Below are 21,073 nucleotides of genomic sequence, written 5' to 3'. Positions count from 1 at the left end.
AGAGCCGCTGCTCCTTTGCATTGAAAGGAGACAGTTGAGGTGGTTGGGGCATCTAGTAAGGATGCCCCCTGGACACCTCCCTAGGGAGGTGTTCCAGGCACGTCCAGCTGGGAGGAGGCCTCGGGGAAGACCCAGGATTAGGTGGAGAGATTATGTCCCCACACTGGCCTGGGAACGCCTCGGGATCCCCAAGTTAGAGCTGGTTAATGTGGCCTGGGAAAGGGAAGTTTGGGGTCCCCTGCTAAAGCTGCTGCCTCCGCGACCCGACCCCGGATAAGCGGATAAAGATTAGATGAGATGAGATGAAGATGTGAAGACACATGTACAGTAATTATGAAATTATTAATTGATTGGCAATCGGATAAACTGTTTCATTCATTGGCACAAAGGGATGTAAGCAGGGAAATTAGTTACTCTGTGGGTAGAGTTTAACTTTCTCGGGGAGTGTATCATTTTGTGATCATATAACACTACTACCACTGTTTTATAATGTTATGTAATCCCTTTTTTAGGCTGTATAGTTAAGCTTCTACTGTCTTACCGCAAACTTGTTACGCATCAGCATCAGCATCAGCATCAGCAGTTGATTTTGTCCAAGTCAACTACTGTTCTTTGAAGTAATGTATATCTCACAATGTGTGGAACATCTATGCAGTAATTGGAGAAAATTATAGATAAAAGAAAAACACTCAAAAGCATATTCAATTTACAGATAATTTGTTCAGTAAATTAATATATATACTAATAATTAATTAGTATTAAATTGGCATCTTGTAAAAATTAGAGCACTCATATACAGCAAGTATCTCACTTTGTGTCCCTGCAGCCAATTCTCCTCCCCGAGGTAGTGGAAGAGGTTTTGTGGGGAAGTCATCCATGAAGACCTCGCCGATGAAAGCTTCACCCGTGAAGCTTTCATCAATGAAATCTTCACCCAGGAAGGCGTCACCTGCGAATGCCTCACCCATGAAGTTTTCACCGATGAAAGCTTCACCCATGAAGGCTACCAGCCCTTCAGGTTCAACAAAAGTCATGCCTATTGAACTCCTTAACCCCTACCAAAGCAAGTAAGTGTGTGGCCATGTCTGCATGTTTCTGCTTTCACGTACATGTATGGTAGAATTTTTTAAGTATGAAGGAACATCTGTAATGGTTAGTTGGATAGTCTCTGACTTATTTCCTTCTAAATTCCAAGCGAAAACTGTTTTCCACTTCTACTCATTCATCAGCTGAACTATTTCCTCTCACGCTGCGACTCTACTTCCCTGTGTGCTGCCATTTCTGAGTAGCACTTTGGGGCATGTTTAGAAATGTGTGTGTGTATATGTGCTTGTGCATGCGTCTGTGAGCATTCAGTTTTTCTACATCAATGCCTGTGTGTGGGGATTTGTGCGTGTGCATGTTAGTCAGCCCATCTGCATGGAAATGAAATGAAAATGACCAATCTTGCCTCAGAAATGGACACTTACTGACAGGTACTGCTAGGTCTTTATGGTTTGCTGCTACGGTTCTGATTCTGTTTTTTGGCCTGGTGGGGATTTAGGCAACCTCGTTTTTCTCCCCTTCCTTTCCTCAAAATTCCTTTTCCTCCTCCGGGGTTCAATTTTACTGCTGTTTTTTTCCCTTTCGCTTCTTATCGTTTCATTTGGCTTAAGCCTCTGTCTCTGACCTTAAAGTTGGCCACACAAAGACAAGAGCACAGTATAGCAAGATGTAGTTGTCCAGATTGGAGTAAAGGTACCTTGTCAACTCTCTCTCTCCCCATGTATGGGTTCTGATAACGTAGCCCTGTTTGAAATTGCAAGCTGTAAAGATAACTGTGCCTCTAGGTGTTGTAATAAACTGATGACTGTTCTAACTTTGAAGTTGGGGAGTACGTACAGTGAGTAAAATAGATGACTTCAGCAGCTGTGGTTTTTCTTCATATGTTTGCGTGAGGTGAAAACACAAAGTTTCGCATACAGTAGATTATACAGGGATGTTGTGTATGTTCATGTGGTCTTTTGTGGCCGTTTACATAGCTTTCTCATCCTATTCTGCTGGTGTTAAGTAATAGCATCTAGAGCAGACTATAATTGGCTTTTGGCTGCCATAAACCTTGGTGTAGCAGCAGTCTTATCCATACTGAGCAGGGAATGGGGTTCACTCTGGGCCAGCAGCTGCTCTCATGATAGGGGATTTAATTGCAGGCAAAGTTATGGTATGAATATCCTCCACTGCACAATTATCAACGCAGTCAAAAAGCTCACTGCTGCATAAACTGCCGAGCTTGGCTGGCCGTTGTTAAAAACAGAACAAGAAGCACATTTTAAATGCATCCTGGCAGATGTACAACACCTAGTTCACTCTTTGAAAAGAAAGTTGCTGGATTTTTTTTGTTATTTCATGGAACTTTAAAAAGACTGAAAAGACACTCATCCCATTTCCTTGGGAATTGTTCTTTTGTGCAGTTGTGTTTAACATTGGTGACTGATGTGAGCTTAGTTGGGATGCTCATCACCAAAAAAGGATGCTTTTTAAAGTGTCCCTGCAGCATTCTCTACTGTTTGTTCTGACCTTAACACTGCAAGTCTTTTATGTTAGTTAGTTATGTTGAGCTTCTGTGTTGGTCAAAGAAAACATTTGAGATGAATTATTTTAAGTGTACTGTGTGCATTCATGTTAAAATGAATCTGTTGATGGAAATCGAAAATTAAAACATGCACATTTTTCAAGTAAAACATTTGCTTAGATGTTGGTCAGTGGCCATGCTTTCTTTATAAGAAAATGAGTTCTTTAACATGGATACAAGATCACAAGTTTTTTTTAAGTTTAGAATATTGGGCTGTTTCCCTCAGAATCACTTCAAGCGTATTGTGTAATTAAGATAGTTTTGTTGATGTATACTTTGTAAATGCTGATTTCTTATTAAGTGTCTACTCTTTGTATCTCTCTAGGTGGACTATCAGAGCCAGAGTCACTAACAAGTCCAGTATCCGCACCTGGAGTAACTCCAGGGGAGAAGGCAAGCTTTTCTCCTTTGAGGTGGTGGATGAAAGTGTGAGTAAGAGAGTGGAGAATATCTGTTTAAGTGCATGCATGTCAGACATATGTCACACATGGCTGTTTTTGGTTTTTATCCATGAAACCAAATGTTGTTTATTGGAAATGTGCTGGTCAACAGGGAGAAATCAGGATCACAGCCTTCAACAACGAAGTGGACAAGTTTTTCTCTCTAGTAGAGCAAGGCAAGGTGAGCATCTCCCACTCACCCATATCCATCCCAACTTAAAGTGATAAGACAACTTATGTACATATAACACATCACCATAAGCTTTGAATGCTGAAAGGAAAACGAACTCGCTAGTACTTGCTTTGTTTCAAAAGATGCTTCCAAACATCATGGCTATTTCTTTGATGTAAGTCTCTGGAGACTCTTTTTGACGACAGTAAGACAGTATCTAAATTCACAAACTACTTGAAGATTATGCCTTAGTCAAGGGTATCCATTTTGCAGGCACATAGCACCTCAAACAAATGTATCATTGGTAAAATAGTGCCTAATAAACCCTTCTGCAAAATCCTTTAATGCCTGCAGGACTTCTTACCAAGGAATGAGCCACAGGCAAGTATTAGAGGATTTCGTGGAAGGTATTTATTAAGTCATATTTTACTGAAATCTATATTTACTGTTTGCGACATAGTGAGCATTTAGGTCAATACATAAGCCCAAATGTATGCTGCTGAGAACAGTGTGAGAAAACTTGTCAAATCTGATGTGTGATATTGTTTGGCTGTTGTTTGTCTTTATTGTATCACAAATGGCTGCCAGTCTTGCACGCTGTGTTCTCCGTGAAGGATGCGTCTATAAAGGTTCTTGTCCAGCATATGTAATTGATATAGAGATTATAATTTTTATTTGCTACTCCTCCTCTTCATACTGGAAGTAATCCCTTTGTAGCGACTACACTGGGAAGAAAAAATTCACAGTCTTTATTCTGTGCTAAAATGGATTCTAAAGTTCGGTCGAAAATAAAGGGAGGCTTCATCAGTCTGAGTTAGCATAATTACATCAGTAACTGGTAGCCAAGTGTAAGTTTGTTGCCAGTGTTGTGTCCTGGCAATGTAACTACCAGGATGTAGTAGAACAGGGGAGTTACTGCTGCCTCAATCTGTTAGTTCGTTTGTGTTATTGTATGACTTTGGTATTTTAAAAGGATTTAGAACTCACAATCAAACTAACCCATAGAGGCAGCAGTAGACCAGCAACTCCCGTATTCTGCAAGGTAGAATTACTGTTTTTGTCAGTGGAGTCTGGTGGCAAGGTAAAGCTTTGAACATATTCTAAATAGAGTATACACTTAAACTGATATTAATTAAAATATGTTAGGCTGCTACCCCCATTCAGAGCTGTACATTGCTTAGATTATGTGCCTGTCTTATCTGGTGTTGCTTACGTCGTAATGTTAGCTAATATGGTAATTTGCAAGTGGCGAGCAAGCCAGATCAGCCCTGGGGGTCGGGTTGAATTTTTTTTATTATCAGCTAGCAATATATAAAAACGTCGCATCCTTTGGAGTATCCCGGAAAAATCTGTCCCAAAACCTTTACATAGAAATTGGTCCACAGGCTGACAATCGAGAAAGTCGGTGAAGGTCTAAATTTTTATGTTGCGTAACCCCCCGTTTGCCCATTGGCAACAAAAAAACGATTAATACATGTAAAATGTTACACACAGTACACACACAGTACAGAGACAGAATCTTAGAGTCACCATTTGTTAATAATATCATCTTTCATCCAGTCGGTCCTGATTCAAGACCTTGTGTCAGCCAGCATCTCCCTCACTGTCCTCTTATTAAGAAATATAATGCCCACCAGCTCCAGCTGCTGTTACATAACTGACACTGATCGTACTGGAGGCCTGCAAATCAAACAGAGTTTGATACAATTATCCAAGTTTATACTGTAGGATCCTTAAAATAATCATGAAACAATTCATATTTAAAAACTCCTTCTTAATACTTGAGGAAACAGTGCTGCTCTCAAATGAAACTTGTGAGTTCAGTTTTTCCACATAAATACATTGTATTCAGGTGGATAAACAATGACAACACCATTAATGGACAAGTTATAAAAGGTAAAATGTCAGATGGGGTATACAGATGCATGATGGCAGACAGTGAGTGAGTGATAGACACCAGTCTCAGGCTATTGCTTCTGCAAGAGAAAAAACAATGTCTTACTGGTGTGTGTTATTTGTGCTATAATGGGTGGTGCTCAGTCTGAACAGGCCAGAACATGCCCTTTGCATGTTCCTGTAAACCGATGCAGTCACAGACAGGTAGAACACATGTTAAAGCTCTAGCTCAACTCAGTCTGGCCCATAGAGCTTAATAACTCAATTAACCCTGGCCATCATTTTGCTAGTCACACTGGCTCAGGTATCAGCCACTGCCAGTGACTCCCAACACAGCCCCAGATCCAATTTGTGCCCTCTGCCCCCCAAAGATAAATAAAGGAATGAATCCGTCTTCCCTTCTTGATCTGAGTATTGACAGAACAGCGGGTGGGTGTGACAGAATGCTTATCACATTATTTTCATGCTCCTACCAGAGAGAGAGAGAGGGGGAGAAAGGAAAGAAAAGAGTAAGCCATAGAGACAAACTCAGAGGCGGAAGAGAGAGAGGGGATATTGGAGAGCTGGGAGAGTAAATGAAGAAGTGTGCCTTGCATATTGAGTTTAAATTGTGCTGTTAAACAGACTCGCTCTCAGCTGCTACTTATTTTCTAGTGAATTAGAGAAGCGATGGGCCTGATATGACACCACATCTTAGTTAGACTTGAAGGTTTTTCTTTTCATATTAGGAGGTTTTGGTGGAACAGAAGTTGTATTGTAATAATAATTTCCTTTGCAGGATCAATAAAGTGGTCGCCCAATTTGATGTCTTAGTTGCTACAAATTCACGGGAAATAACCAGTCTGATTAGGTCTTATTTTATAATGTCAGTTCACCTTGCTCGCACATTCTCCTTAGGTGTACTACATCACCAAGGCTACGCTGAAGGTGGCTAACAAACAGTACACCACAGTGAAAAACGACTACGAGATGACCCTCCAATCTCATTCATCCATCGTGCCATGTCATGACACTCAAGGCATTCCCTCAATGAACTGTGACTTTGTGCCCATCGCCGAGCTGGAGAACAGAGACAAAGATGCCATCATTGGTAAGAGAAGCATTTCATCAGTGAGACTCAATTCTTCATTTCTCCCATTTAACCCACAAAGGAACAACTAAATAGTTTGAGCAGCAACAGCAACTCCTATACAGCTGAAAGCGAACATAAAACGATAAAATAAACTGAGAGCTGAACACAGAGCTGTAGACTGTGTAGACTTTTAGGTTCAAATAATACACCTGAAAATCCATATTACAAAAACTGTTGTTTGTGTGAGGGAAAAGTTTAGACCGTCGGCACACAGACAAACTGTAGGCAGCGTCATCACACGTTTCTGTAATAATGTCAGAGTAACAACTGAAATTTACACACAACAGTAAAAAACAACTGCCTTTCATGTAAATATGCATGGTAGCTATATATTATCAGAAATTAAGTATGTGTTTGTTTACATACAGAGCAGGGAAGTGAAATCATATCACAAATAGACACTCAGGACACATGAAGACACATTATGCTGCAGGTGTGAACAGACGTACTGAGAAATAAACACTGATCTGATCACTGAAAACATCGATGAAAACAGGCCATTTGACCTGTAATTAGGACTAATAATTCTTTTCATTATCAATTAACTGGCAAATAACCTTTTTCAGTTCAGGTCAAAAATGGTTTAAGCTGTTAAATTATTTAAAAATGTTGTTAATTATCTGACAATTATTTAATTGGTTAATCTACTAATAATTTCAGCACCACAAATGCTTTTACAGTATCTAACGTAAAAGTACTTGTGTTATATTTATCATACTGTATAATTTGATATTATTACTGATGCATTATGCAGCAAGTAACTAGCCTAAAGGGACCCCACCTTAGCCGCAAACACTCAAACCACTCAGAGAACACGTTTGGAAAGCGATAAGAATGACTACTGAACAAGAACTTTACAACCCAGAGACGGATGGCTTTACAATCCAGAGACTGACTCTATTAAGAACAGAAATGAGAGAATACAAGGATCAGAGTGAAATATATAAACCTGAACCAGAACGTCCACTGGACTGAAACCAGGAGATGTACAGTAGTATCCAGGCTCTCATAAAGAAACGTGAGGAGTCGTTAGCCAGACTCCACGTGGAGCTCCTAAGAGTTAAGACTCCAGATTTCAAAACGGCAAAAGGTGGAGGACATCCACGAGGCGCTACCCACCCAGCCAGGGACTGAGGCTCCAAAACACCAAGAGATGAATTATGTCCCCCAGGGATTCAGGTCAAAAGTCTAATCTGGTCCAAGGGGTGGAAGAAGACAGCACAACACTGCCAGCCAAACAACACTATCAGGCACCACAATACCAGCAGCCATCACAATACTACTGCCAGCCATCAAAATACCACTGGCGAGCACAAAACTACCAGCCAAAGGTTGTGACTCCAAGAAGCCAAGAGGTTGAGGATGTCCGCGAAGAGCTCCCCACCAAGCCCGAGGCTGAGACTACAGAACTCACAGAGTTGGAAGATGTCTGCAAACAGGATGAGGATGTCTACAAGGAGCTACCTGCCTGGCTAGAGGGACAGACTGAAAAACATCAACAGGTTGAGGATGTCTACGAAGAGCTCCCCTCCAAGCCAGGGGCTGAGACCTCATCTGGTCCTGTTAATCAACACCTACAGCACACGATCAACCTTCTGCAGCAGGAAAGAAATATTAGGGTATAATAGGGAGCACGGTGGAGCCATCGTCAAGACCAACCTTCATGACACAGAAGAGTCTGCAGAAGAAGCAGAAGTTAAGACTCAAGCATGAAAGGGAGTGCGGATGCTCAAAGAACACACCAGGAATTTGAATCTGCCCTCGGAGCGCTTCAAGCTGAGCCCCTGGACGAGTCAACCAACATATAGGAATTCGTTGACCAGCTACAGACAGAGGCCCTTAAGAAAGAACTGGAGGTTGATCTTTTCGAAACAGGAGCTGGTTCAAAGGTTGCAAATAAAAAAGCAGCCCTTGAGCACAAGAGGAAGGAGATGAAGCTTCTGCAGAGAGAAGCAGGCAAAGAAAAGGTGACTGCCTTTCAGCTGGAGGACTTGAAAATGCAGCTGGAGGTGATGACCACCTCGAGCTGGCCTTCTCACTGAAAGCACAGACGGAGCCTGTCAGAGTTTCCAGACAAAGCTCCAAACGTGCGTCCGGAGGACTTCCACCTGAGGGAGACAGTTAAGGACATCGGAGAGGAAGACAGCTGGTTTCTGTCTGTCAGGACTTTGCATGTTCCTACCATGTCTGCATGGGTTTCCTCCAGGTGCTCCAGTTCACTCCCATTAACTTAACAATAATAAATATATAAAGTAAAAACTACAATAAATCATGAGTAAAATCAGAACAAATGATGCTGCATATTGCATTAGTTTGTGTGTAAATTATATGAATAAAAATATAACCAAAGATTAAAAAGAATCATTTCACATGAGCTTTAGATCCTGCCCTCAGAAATCGACAGATAAGTTCAGCAGTGTCACTAGTAGTGTTAGAGGACCAGGAACTGTTAGAAAATATGAATTAGTACAGCTGTCAACAACCTGCCATCAGAGCAGTGCAGCAGTATGAAAGAAATACAAAGTGAATGTTGTGAGATGAAGTTAAATTCTAAACAAATGTCTTTTAAACAGCAAAGCGATTCATGACTAATATGAAAGGCAGTCATGTTAAATTAGACGAGAGAATATTATAGCCTCCAGAAGATAATGTTACACTGTTGCATGCTAGAGGAATATACTAAACAGAGACCAACATAAGGACCTCGAAGCAGCTGTCAGAGTGAGAGAAATGTCCTAGTGAACTATGCTGAAATATATGCCAATAAGAATATCTAAAAAAAAACTCTCAGTAAATTGACCATCATAATAATATGATGAACAGAATTTAAACTTTGTATTGAGCTTGTCTTAGTTACATATTTTTTGTTTATTTTTCTTAATATGAATATCCTAACTAAACTCCAAATTCATTCAGATGAGTTTTTCCTTTGTGGATAGAGTAGGACTATCTGTACATGACATGTACCTAAGAAATAATTACGAGACAAATTGGTGACCACAAAATCTCTTAAATTACTTGTTTGTCCTACTACGGAACACATCTGTTTGTACGAATGCTTCTTGCATGAGGCCTAAGGGGTAACCACAAAGTGGGCTGGTGTAGTTGTCAGGCTAGTTGCTGCCAGTATTAGAATATTAGGGTTATCAGCTGGATAATTTCTCTAACTGCTCTGTCAAGCCAGGCAATTACAAGTCATAGATAGTGGAAAAACGGAGCTAATAGACAGGCACATGCCATTTTTCCTGGAAGAATACGGTATGACAGGGTCAGAGAAAAGGTTAATTCAGGCATACTGTAAAAAGAGTAGAGATAAAAAAAGAGGATAAAGCACATTCCCCTGTTTTTTTATGAAGGTTAGTTGCTGTGCCCACCCTCTGGGCCTGACAGGACTGTCTTATCTCTGTGACAGCTAAATTGTGATGGTCCAAGTGTAGATTGGGGTTGAAATTAGTGATCCGACATTGTGCTTTTATTAATATCTCACAAATGATATGTAGCAGATATCATTTCTGAGATGATGAAAACAGGTACAACAGTTACTACTGTTGTGGCAATGAATGTGTCAGTTTTAGTAACCACTTTTCTGTGTGTCTGTGTGCAAGATGGGTTGAGGACATAACATTGCATGTTACAGTTTAAAAAAGGTTTTCAATTGTTTTGTCATCTTTTTAAACTCACATTCATCCTTTTTCTAACATATGACTAGGGCTGGGCTTTATTTAAAAGTTTTCAATTCTAAAATCAATACCATAGTTTCAGTACAGACACTGCAAATGCAAACGTTTTTTTTTTTTTTTTACAAAACCCCTTTATTTAATTGAACAACAGGATAACATTGTCAAATTTTAAATCATTTTTTAAATGCAAGAAGAACTTGACGTCAGGATTAACTGATTTTGCCATAACCACGGTCACATAACGTCACAGTTTCATAACCATAAGAATTGTAGAAGCTACAACGTCTATGGTGTCCTGGTTCCTGCATCGTTGGCCTATGAAAACTAATCTTGCGAGTCATTTTGTTTGTGTGTGTGTGGTGAAATCACCCAACACGTGTACGTGCGCCTGTTTTTTTTTTTTTATGTGAGAGTCATCATGCCACTGCCCCGAAGTATTTAGAAGAAGCGACTTAAATTGGCAGCGTAGGATCATTTTGAATATCTACAAAATGACCAGATGGATATCCAATGTGCAGAGCATGTCATTGAAAAGTGACTGCTGTGAAAAGGGGTCCAACACTTACACTTACATTCAGAGCACTAATATTGCATAAGCGTAATACAAGCCAGCACAGGAATCCAGTTTACAAATGCACTGAGCGGTTTACCTGGAGGAGTGTGTTTGCGTTGGTCGCAGAGGGGCAGCGTTACATGTCCTGTGTGTCATCTGTTGTCTCTCCATTAACTCTCTCTCCCCTACTGCTCTCCTTGCTCCTTTGTTAAATAGGGGATTATAACATGGTAATGAGAACTGTCAGCCTGTTCCTGTGGTGATAATGAAGTTCAGAGGTGGATGACATCGTCTCAATCACAATGGAATTAAGGAGGTATGAAAGAGCACAGACAGAGAGCAAGAGAGGAACGGGGGAGGAGGGGGAGGGGGAGAGTTTAGGGAAAGGTTAGCAAGTCCAGAGATTGACTTGTTTTGCAAAATCTATATTATAATTTTATCCAGTCATTTAGTTCTGACACCATGAGATGATGGACAGAAAATGAACCGACCCAATTTTATGATCATTGTTAAGGGGCCTAATGGAGTAATGGTTTTATATATATATATATTTTTGGATCGTGCATACAAAAAAGGACACCACATGCAATACATGTATCTTTCACCTGTTACATGCTATTCTGATCGACAGATGACGGCAAAGAAACTTCAAAATGCAGCAACAAAAGCAAGGAAGAGAGAGTTTGCAATATTGGGAAACCATGAACATAAACAATGCAATATTCAACAATCATTTTCAAATGTTTTATTCATGAGGAAATGCATTCAACACAGGTCCCAGTGATATACACAGTGCGTTTTGGAGAGCAACACTGAATGTAAAGATAACGCTGTTTGTTTACAAGAAAGCTCAGAGGGTACCTTTATATTATTCACCAAGTAAAATGACAATCCTCTGCTGCTTACAACTTCTTCAATGTGGCTGTGTTTCTCTAGCTTCATATGAATAAAAATGATTTATACAACTGTTTTTTCAGGAAAAAAAATGCACTTTTAAGAAATGGACATTTATCATTGTATTCATTTTATAGACTAAAGGTTAAATCATACAATTAAAATTGTACACAGCAGTCTTTCTAACCCTGTTGCTCTTGATTAAATATTGCATTTTATTTGCTTCCAGTAACCTCGTCACAGTCCTATTTGTTGTACACAAGACTTCATAAATTAATTTGACTTGGTCTGATTTAGATTTTAACATGGTAGGCCAGGCTCTTCACTTTCTCAGTAGTGACTGCTCTTCAGTGCAGTAATCCTGAATGAAGTTTTAAGGCCTTGAGCATGACAGGAAACATGAATGAGGAATGAGTGTGTTTGTTGTGATTTGGAGTGTGGGCCTGGGTGTTAGCCAGCCTGGTATGACATTTATGTCAATCTGCTATGACTTGGCAATATCAGAGGGGTGTCAGCTGTCTGCTTATTCATCTTAGCTTGTCCACACACAAACTGTATTGTTCTCTGCTGTGTTGGGTCCTTACTGCTTATGATGTCAAACCACTTCATATTACTGTATGTAGATAATATCCAGGGGGGCATTTTTACACTTTACACGATATGGAGCCATTTCAAAAGGCTCTCTTCATATAACACACTACAGTTTCAGAGTTCTTACCTCATTGTAAGTTTTATAGTTTGTCTACCTGTATTCATGAGCTATGTATGGATGGAGATATAAAATGACTCTGTCTCTGCCTGCAGATGTGATTGGAGTGTGTAAGAGTGCGGAGGATGTATCCCGTATCACCACAAAGACCAGCAGAGAAGTCTCCAAGAGGGCCCTCAACCTAATAGACACAACTGGCAAAGTGGTGACAGTTACACTGTGGGGAGAGGAGGTAATAACTATAATCGCTCTCCCTCTCTGTCTGTATCATGAGATGGGATTTGTAGTTTAACATAAATATCATGTTGAGCAGGCTGTGAATAATCATGTGTTTATACACATACCCATCCTTACCCATATGTATATAAGTGTAACATATCTCTGTGTGTGCTCTTGCATACAGAGCTGTTTGATTGGGTTTCTGGGCTGTAAAATTTGAATCGGTCAAATCATTCTCTTGACCTTCAGGAGTGTTTTGGACCGGAGTCCCTGATTTGAGACTGTAGGCTAAATAACTCTTGAATGTGCATGAAATGGCACTATTATTCTCTAAGCTCATTCAATCTGCAAGAGCTAATCCCTTCTCTTTGCCAAACCCCCCCAAAAAAATGACTTTCAAATTAACTTGTAGGTTGTCCAATTAAAAAAGCAAAAATCTATACCACATATTACTTTCTGGTCTCTGCAAGCTGCGGAACCAGACTGAACATATACGAGATGATAAAACAACTGCTTTTGCTGTGCCTTGTTCTCTATCTGTCTCTCCTCAATTACTGTCTTTGACACAGTTTGTTTTTTCTCCAGGCAGAGAGGTTTGACTGTTCTGGGCAGCCTGTGGTCGCAATCAAAGGAGCTCGCTTGTCTGATTTTGGGGGCATATCTCTCTCTGCCTTGTTCAGTTCAACAGTCATGGTCAACCCAGACATACCAGAAGCATTTAGTCTGCGAGCCTGGTGAGTCACACTGGTGTGCCTGCATACACCAACGCTCACACACACACACACACACATAAACACATACAGCTTTTTCCACACATGCTGGATATATAATTGCTTTATCCCAAGCACCATGCAAGACACGTTATGTGTAAACAGATAAACAAACCACTCTACATTGTATCCTGTTGTTGCTGTAATGCTTATATACCAAAAATGTAGTATTATAAATGCTAAACACAGAGCAAGCTCGCACATTCAAACAACGATGGACAAGCCTGCAAAGCCCTGATGATCATGTGTCAGGAGAATGGTGGCATGTGCCGCCTCAGTTCCAGCAGGACCCCAGACAGAATTTGATGGAGGGAATAACAGAAAAGCAGAACAGGATATTTCTGTATTTTAGCTCTGAACTGCTAATGTATGTGCACAGAAAGATAGGGAAACAGTGAGTCACATCAAACTGGATATCCTTATTAGCACTTCCTGTGGGGGATTTTTAAATTATGACTCATTCACTCATTAAGGCTGTTCCCAAGTATGTCCAATGCTAAAATATAAATGCTTTTTTTTTCTAAATGTTCTCATCTCTGTGTGTGTTTGTTTGTGTGTGTGTGTGTGTGTGTGTGTGTGTGTGTGTGTGTGTGTGTGTGTGTGTGTGTGTGTGTGTGTGTGTGTGTGTGTGTGTGTGTGTGTGTGTGTGTGTGTGTACATGCACATATGATTCCTTCACTGTGCATGTGATAACATGTTTCACAGAAAGCTATTCTTAGGCAGAAACTGTGTCAAACAGTGAACTTACAGCTTCAAAGTGTGAATATAAGAATTGGGTTTGTTGGTACCTGTGGGCATTATTCTGTTCACTCTTTCAGTTGCTGCACTTATTAATGTCTGGTTTATAAACGTGGCTAACTGCTCCATGAACTATGCACATTTCTTTGTGTGGTGCGTGCATGTGTGTTAGAGAGGGATAGAGTGCAGCCTCCATTGCTCCAGCTTTAATCTTGGTCTTATTAATCTCTGGTCAATACACCATCGGATCCTGACATTCAAAGGGCTGAATAAACAAAAAAACTGCCCTTTCTTCCTTTCATTTCTCCTTCCATTCTTCTCTAATCCCTGACTTTTCCCCCTCATGTTTGCTGCTGTTTCGTCCTCTCTTCAGTTCACATCACATCTGTGAAAGAATGGCAATGAATGTTATTCAATGAGTGTTTCCACTCCTTTTTAACATGTAGGTCTGCACTTTACAAAGACAAAGAGTATCTGTCTGACTCTAGTTCCTGTGGCGATGTGTTGCTTTGTGGGGTTATTTTGACTAGGCTTGCCTGCATAATGGAAGGAAACTGATGAATTTGGATGATGCCTTGATTAGATTGCTTTTCTCGGCTAGAATACAGAGCATTGTTTTTATTTTTAAGTCGCAAAAAACACTGTGAGTGAAAGTGTATGTAAATATAAAAAGCTGATTGAAATCTTACATGTATTTGTCCATGATAGACAGCCATATGTCAAAAAATAGATTGCAGGATACAGATGCAGTGGCTGTAAATCAGTTAAGGGATTAAGGGAGCAATTCAGTCATGGCTGAAGGCGGTTTCTTTAGATAACAGTAGATACAGTGCAGTATCTCCTTCTCAGGAAAAAAGCAAAGTGCGTTGATATAACACGCCTTTATACATGTAAACAAACACACACACACTAGCTTGCTTTTAAACCCTCTATTTCACAAGGAGGTGGATACACAGACATGTTAACAGTCCAACAAACCCTCCTTTCTTTATCCCTATACTCTAAATAATGCATGTTATGTTTCAAGCGTGTTTGCACATGTATTTAATGGCAAATATTTGTTGTGTGTTTTAATGTTCACACTATAGGTATGACCAGGCAGGCTATATGCTCAACAGCCGATCCCTGACTGAGACGAGATCATTAGGCAGCGGAGCAAAGACAAACTGGAAAACACTGAGCGAAGTTAAGAATGAACAGCTGGGACATGGAGAGAAGGTACAGTGCATACATTCATACATAAAGTCTCACATAACCATGTAGCAGTGCATCCGTCTAAAGAAGTATTAAATGTGCTGACATTCAAAATAGACAGAGAAGTGACTCTTCAAAGAGTTGCTTCTTCCCAATTATAACAGATACTAGAGACAGAAATCTAACTACTTCTATGGCTAGACACCATTTCGTTTGGTTATTTGGATTAAATACCCTTTTGGTGATGACTCTTTATCGTTATAAAGATATCTTTATGAATCTGATGCTGTTTTCTCATGGATAACTGGCCTTAAGGTGACATAGGGCTACCATTAATGAGTTGTATTTTTATTATCCAATCTGATGATTTTTTCTTGGTTAATTGATAAATTGTTCGGTCTATAAACGTCAGAAAAATTACATTTTAAATGCCAGTATCCAAGCCCAAAGTGTCACCTTCTGAAAAACCAAAAACACAAAGATATTCAGTTTTACAATTATATGGGTTTAAAGTTGTATTCCATAAGAATTGAGATATGTTGTTTCCAGCGGCATCTTTGGCAGTAAGATGCCATTGCAGGCGAGCCTGTTCTTTCAGAGCCTCCATTTTGTCACGTCCATGGTCACTCTATGTGTGTTGACTTTTTATTTTTATATATTTTTTTAAACTTTATTGAAACACATCAGTCCCCTATATGTTACCCTCTTAAATCCATATATGCACACATTACTATTACACTTCTGCCCTTACTACAAGCCTGACTCAGAAGTTGAAGTTCCTGATTTCAAATTACAAGTGAACGCAACATGACTGACGATCTGGGCCGACAGACCAACGGCTGTCAGCAGCGTCACTAACATGGCGACTTATTTACATCTAGCCCAGGAATATCGCCACAGATTGTAATACCCGGCAAAAATGCAAGCAGAAGTGCTTTCATTAGTGGGTCATATGATCAATCAATCAAATGTTTTAACTCACCCTTTGATAGATAGTAACTTTAGAGACAATTAAATAGATGAAAATCAAGTACAACTTAACAATGTTAAATGTTTGGAATTTTTCCTTGAAATAATGGCAGATTAATTTTATGTTAACTGACTAATGGATCCAGCTGTGTAATTATAGCTAAATCTGTCCATAAGTCAGATGTCCTTTTTATCCATGGAGTTGAAGTTTATACTTTATTCACTGGAGAAAAATCTGGTTGCGCAAGTTAACATTTTGGTATAAGGGGAAAAACATTCGTCCTTGTTTGTATTTCTTTAAACTCATCATAATCGTGCCCTGGATGCAGTGATGGTGACCATGCAAAATAGATAGCAGAAGGGGAGGAGAATGACTCAGAGTCAGACTAGTAAGAACCATAATGAAAACTATTGACACAGCCGTGACACTTACAGTTACACTTTTTTATATAACTGTAATTTAGGTTTATAGTTTAAGATTGATGTACTCGCTTGCATTTGAGTCTCGGAGCAGGGGATCTGCAGGGTGGAAATAAACCCATGGGATGTGTAACAGCAAAATATAAATCATGTTATTTGCATTGCAGTTTCAGTTGGATCTCTGAGCTAGTTCTTTTTGAAAACTTGGCTGGAAGCAGATTGATATGTGAGTCAGAAAATCCTTCTCTCATTCGGGCATCTGGCTACTGTTTGGAGACGAATAAAAGAAACTCCTTCAGATGACATCAAATCAGCCCAGCTACAGTACAACGGGTGTCTTGTAAGACAAGCAAAGTAAACACAGGGTTTTGGTGTCAGTCCCTCAGAATCAAAGAGTTAGAGATTTACTGTTTTGCACCAGAGTTTTGCAGTAACACAAGGACAAACCTGTCATGTTGACGGACTTAGACATCGAGAGCATGACTTTCCATTTCTTGTCATATTTTACTTACTTGCTCTTACTATGGCTCATCACCCACAACTGAATTAAATTCATGGCATTTTGGAAAAATGTTGGAAATAGTCAAGACGAAATTGACATCAGGCACTTTAAAAACAACCCCTGCTACTAAACATTTAAGTGTCATAACACATCACAGTTGAATGGTGTTTGTTTAGCCATATAGAGATTACACTGATGTCCTCTTATTAAAAATTATCAGTGAAGATTTTCTGTGAACAGACATGGATTTTGTCAGTCTCATTTGAATGTAAGCGTTTAGCCAAACACAAATCCACAGTTAGTCTTCCATTCATTGTCAATAGAGCAGCTCCAGGCTGTGCCTTTCTATGACTTCATGGATTAGAGTCATGGTTCTCTTGTTTAGCTGTGGAAGGGAGATAGTGATGCTCACGTATTAGCAGTTCTGGTTAAACTGCCGTATGCCGTTGGGGCGAGCATATGAGAACTCTCTAATTGAACCTTGTGCCATTTTAAGAGGTGTCATTGCACAGAATTATGCAATGCTTTCGACTAAAAGTAGAGTGAATGTAAGTGGTGTGCCACTCATAAACTTTCTTTCTAATTAATTAGGTTTATCTCCAACTAGTCTCCCTCCTCCCCCACGTTTAATTAGGAGCCACTTACGGGTAGCTTCAAGATCAATGTCGTTTCTAATGAAAATTTGTAATTATGTGTGGGAGTTTGAGGAAGCCTATAGGGCATAACACTACCAGAAGTGAAGTAACGTGGACAGGAATGTAGGGGAGTGAAATGGGAACAAATTCCAGGCATTTAAACCGCATATCACTTACAAACCTGTGTTGTAAGATGGAAGGGAACAAGGCCACAGGGGGAAAAAAAAGTTACAGTGAAAAGTATGGGGACGAAAAGACAGAAGTGACAGGATATATCTAAAAAAGGATACGAATGGAACGGTAAACTGTCAGATGTGGGGGGAAGAGTTGAAAGGTGAGAATGTTTAAAAAGTTCAAGTTCAGGTTTTTTTTTTACTTTTTCTGTGTTGTTTTATTTTTTTACCTTCATCCATTCCCTTTGTCTTCTCTTTTCTCTCTCTGCCCCGTGTACCCCCAACCGCTTCTGTAATTGAACGGCTTTAAGGAGGTTGTCTATCACACACTCTGAGGCTGCAGCTTCAGTAATAGTAATGGAATCCAAATCATTAGCTTATACTTTGAAGGAATCTAATTTGACATTCTACCTATTTGCCTCTATATATGCGTGTGTGCGTGTGTGTGTGTGTGTGTGTGTGTGAGTGTGTGTGTGTGTGTGTGTGTGTGTGTGTGTGTGTGTGTGTGTGTGTGTGTGTGTGTGTGTGTGTGTGTGTGTGTGTGTGTGTGTGTGTGTGTGTGTGTGTGTGTGTGTGTGTGTGTGTGTGTGTGTGTGTGTGCGTACGCCATTTCTAATTAATGCGGCAGTGCGTGTGTCTTGTGGTTCTGGGACAAGCATTAAAGTTGGCATGTGCAGCCACGTCAATTATGTGAAGTAGATTTTCACTTGGTTGCCCTTCCACATACAAATTTTAATTGCATTTAGGTGCCAGAAGGTGACACAGGGATTTGGTGTGATAAGAATGAAAACTATTTTCAGACTGTTAGGTGTGTGTGTGTGTGTGTGTGTGTGTGTGTGTGTGTGTGTGTGTGTGTGTGTGTGTGTGTGTGTGTGTGTGTGTGTGTGTGTGTGTGTGTGTGTGTGTGTGTGTGTGTGTGTGTGTGTGTGTATGTGTATGTCTGAATCTTAAGGAAAGTCTGTGCACATATTTTTTGTTGTGTGTGTCTTTGAGCGTTTTTGTGTGTGCAGTGTTAGTCATGCTGCTCTTCTAGGTTCTCCTCAGTGTGCTTAAGGTTAAGACTTCGCCCCAAGGCTTCTACGCACACACTGGAATACAGAGGGAGACAAAAAAACACAGAAGAAGGGCAGAGATTATGACAAATGCAGGGGGATTTATTTGGAATGGTGGTAGTTGTGATGGTAGCGTCCAGATCCTGCTGACCTCTATCCTCACATTCTGTGAAGCATCTGCCAACATCACAAGCCTTCAACAAGCCCCTAAATAAAGCGTCCTTTTCCTCATGCCACATCCACCCTCCTACCACCTTCCCCACCCATCGCCTTCCCACCTCTTCAGCCTTCCAGCGCTCCAATCTGCCCAAGTCTGCAAAATGTGATGAGGCAGGCATGAGGGCGGAAACATGAGAGTGTAGTGTGGTGAGGGGGAGAGGGCTCTTGCTAACGGGAGAAATTCTCCTAATTAAAAAAACCTTCTTAGTAAGTGTTTCGGAGGGCTTCATGCTGTGTGGCATTGGTACTGGGTAGATGGATGGGTGGACAGATTATGAGTCAGTGTTAGCTTGCGGGAAGAAAGTGTCAGGGAACTCTAAGTCTGACTGACAGTATCTGTAGAGGTCAAGGGGACACAGGACAACATGAACCATCTCACAAGGGACGCAGAGAACACAATGACCATTTTACACAAAGTGTGGGTTGTATAACGAAGGCAGTATTGCTCACTCTGTCTGTGTGTGTGTGTGTGTGTGTGTGTGTGTGAGAATTTGGCTAGTGTCCTAGAGAGACTCTTTGATAGACTCATTTAGGCCAACATTAGTAATGAGTCTGGCCCAGATCCTGCTTGTAGTTGTTGTTTCGAATGCACTTTAAAGCATTTCTTTTTAACTACTGTCTGTAATTCCAACATCTTGTTCGAGGCCTGCTCTCCTGGTAGAAGAAATGCCCTCTGGTGAAGCTGTGTTTTTTTTCTTGCATCTACAGTATAATATAATATATATTTATTGCGTTGTGCTTGTCCGTGTCTATATGCAAGCTTTCATGCAGGAGTGTACACGTGTGTGCCTCTTACCAATGAGACCGTACATCTGCTGTGTGCATCCTTTATATTTATATTCATGGAAATCCAATGCTGTGCTTCTCCACAGGATGAGAGAATACACCCCCCCTCCCAAGAATTTGCATTTCTTTCCTTTTTAGCTGTTGATTTTACACAGTGTGAGTTCTTCCGCTTTAGGTGCTAATATCTGTTTAAATTACCATAACATCGCTGCATTTTAATTTGATACTGTTTGACTGTGTACATTTTAATTTAAATTCCTAACTAAATAAAGTTTAGCTCATTGTATCTGTGTTGCAAATGTGTAAGTTTGGGTCTGCATATAACCTTGCATGTTTGTCAGGTGTACGTGTTGGTGTGCTGGCGTGTGTGTGTGTGTGTGTGTGTGTGTGTGTGTGTGTGTGTGTGTGTGTGTGTGTGTGTGTGTGTGTGTGTGCGTGCGTGTGCGTGCGGGCGTGCGTGCGTGCGTGCGTGCGTGCGTGCGTGCGTGCGTGCGTGCGTGCGTGCGTGTGTGCATACATTAACACAATTTTTGTATTAGAGGGGGAGAGAAACATTTTTTTTCTCATCTTGCATCTATTATGCATAGAACTCAAACTCCCTCTGCTCTCTTTTAAAACTGTTCCAAGATTGTTTGGAAGTCAGCTAGAGATGTGTAAACAGCATGCATCTACCAGCTGGACTGACTTGTTGGCAACAGTTTTAATGATCATGCCAAGTTTGATCTGACTTTATTTTTGTTTTATTTAATGTTTCTCTTTCCACTCTAAGCAGCTTATTTATTCACATTATTAAAACAGTTGAATGATATCCTGCCTGCACTAGAAGGAGCACCTTTGCTCCTCCTTGTCTTTGCTTGTTTTTTTTTCTCACTACAGTTTGATGGGCATTGGCTTTATGATGATTGCTGTGTGCCGCAAAATTATAATTTAAAAGTATCAGTGAGTATACCATGTACCATTTGAATGATTACAGAATGTGAACCCTAAGGTTTGATGGTCCCACGTTTTTTTCTAATGTGGCTGTCTGCAACTGCAGCTACATGGTGGTGGACAGTGGTTACCATGCATGCTATGCATCGCTTCATGTGGGACAACATACTGGTTGGAACTGGAGTTAATCAGACTAGACCAGACAACGTGTTTTACACTTAACAACAGTTTTTACTGATGTCTCTTCACCCACTGGTACTTGTTGTACCCCAGCATAAAAGAGTTTGAAGTAGGGCATGTTCGGAAATGAGTCATTGTACCCGACCACTGTTTTGTGATTTTGACTCTTGTAGTGTGGACTTGTGATTGCTCATTGTGT

At 40.4% G+C, this 21,073-nt stretch overlaps 1 protein-coding gene across 1 annotated transcript in view; it reads left to right on the top strand.

Annotated features, from left to right (window-relative positions):
* LOC310957081 (replication protein A 70 kDa DNA-binding subunit-like) overlaps positions 1–21,073 on the top strand; it is a 42,006-nt gene that overhangs the window by 9,313 nt on the left and 11,620 nt on the right. Inside the window, exons 7-13 of the mRNA XM_083927509.1 lie at positions 827–1,067; positions 2,937–3,039; positions 3,164–3,232; positions 6,017–6,209; positions 12,183–12,319; positions 12,892–13,040; positions 14,903–15,032. Of these exons, the coding sequence (XP_083783635.1) occupies positions 827–1,067; positions 2,937–3,039; positions 3,164–3,232; positions 6,017–6,209; positions 12,183–12,319; positions 12,892–13,040; positions 14,903–15,032 (1,022 nt within the window). The remainder of the gene's footprint in view (positions 1–826; positions 1,068–2,936; positions 3,040–3,163; positions 3,233–6,016; positions 6,210–12,182; positions 12,320–12,891; positions 13,041–14,902; positions 15,033–21,073) is intronic.

Source organism: Echiichthys vipera (genome assembly GCF_963691815.1).
Source record: "Echiichthys vipera genome assembly, chromosome: 14".
Taxonomy (NCBI): Eukaryota; Metazoa; Chordata; class Actinopteri; order Perciformes; family Trachinidae; genus Echiichthys; species Echiichthys vipera.
This window is presented reverse-complemented; position numbering and strand designations above follow the sequence as displayed.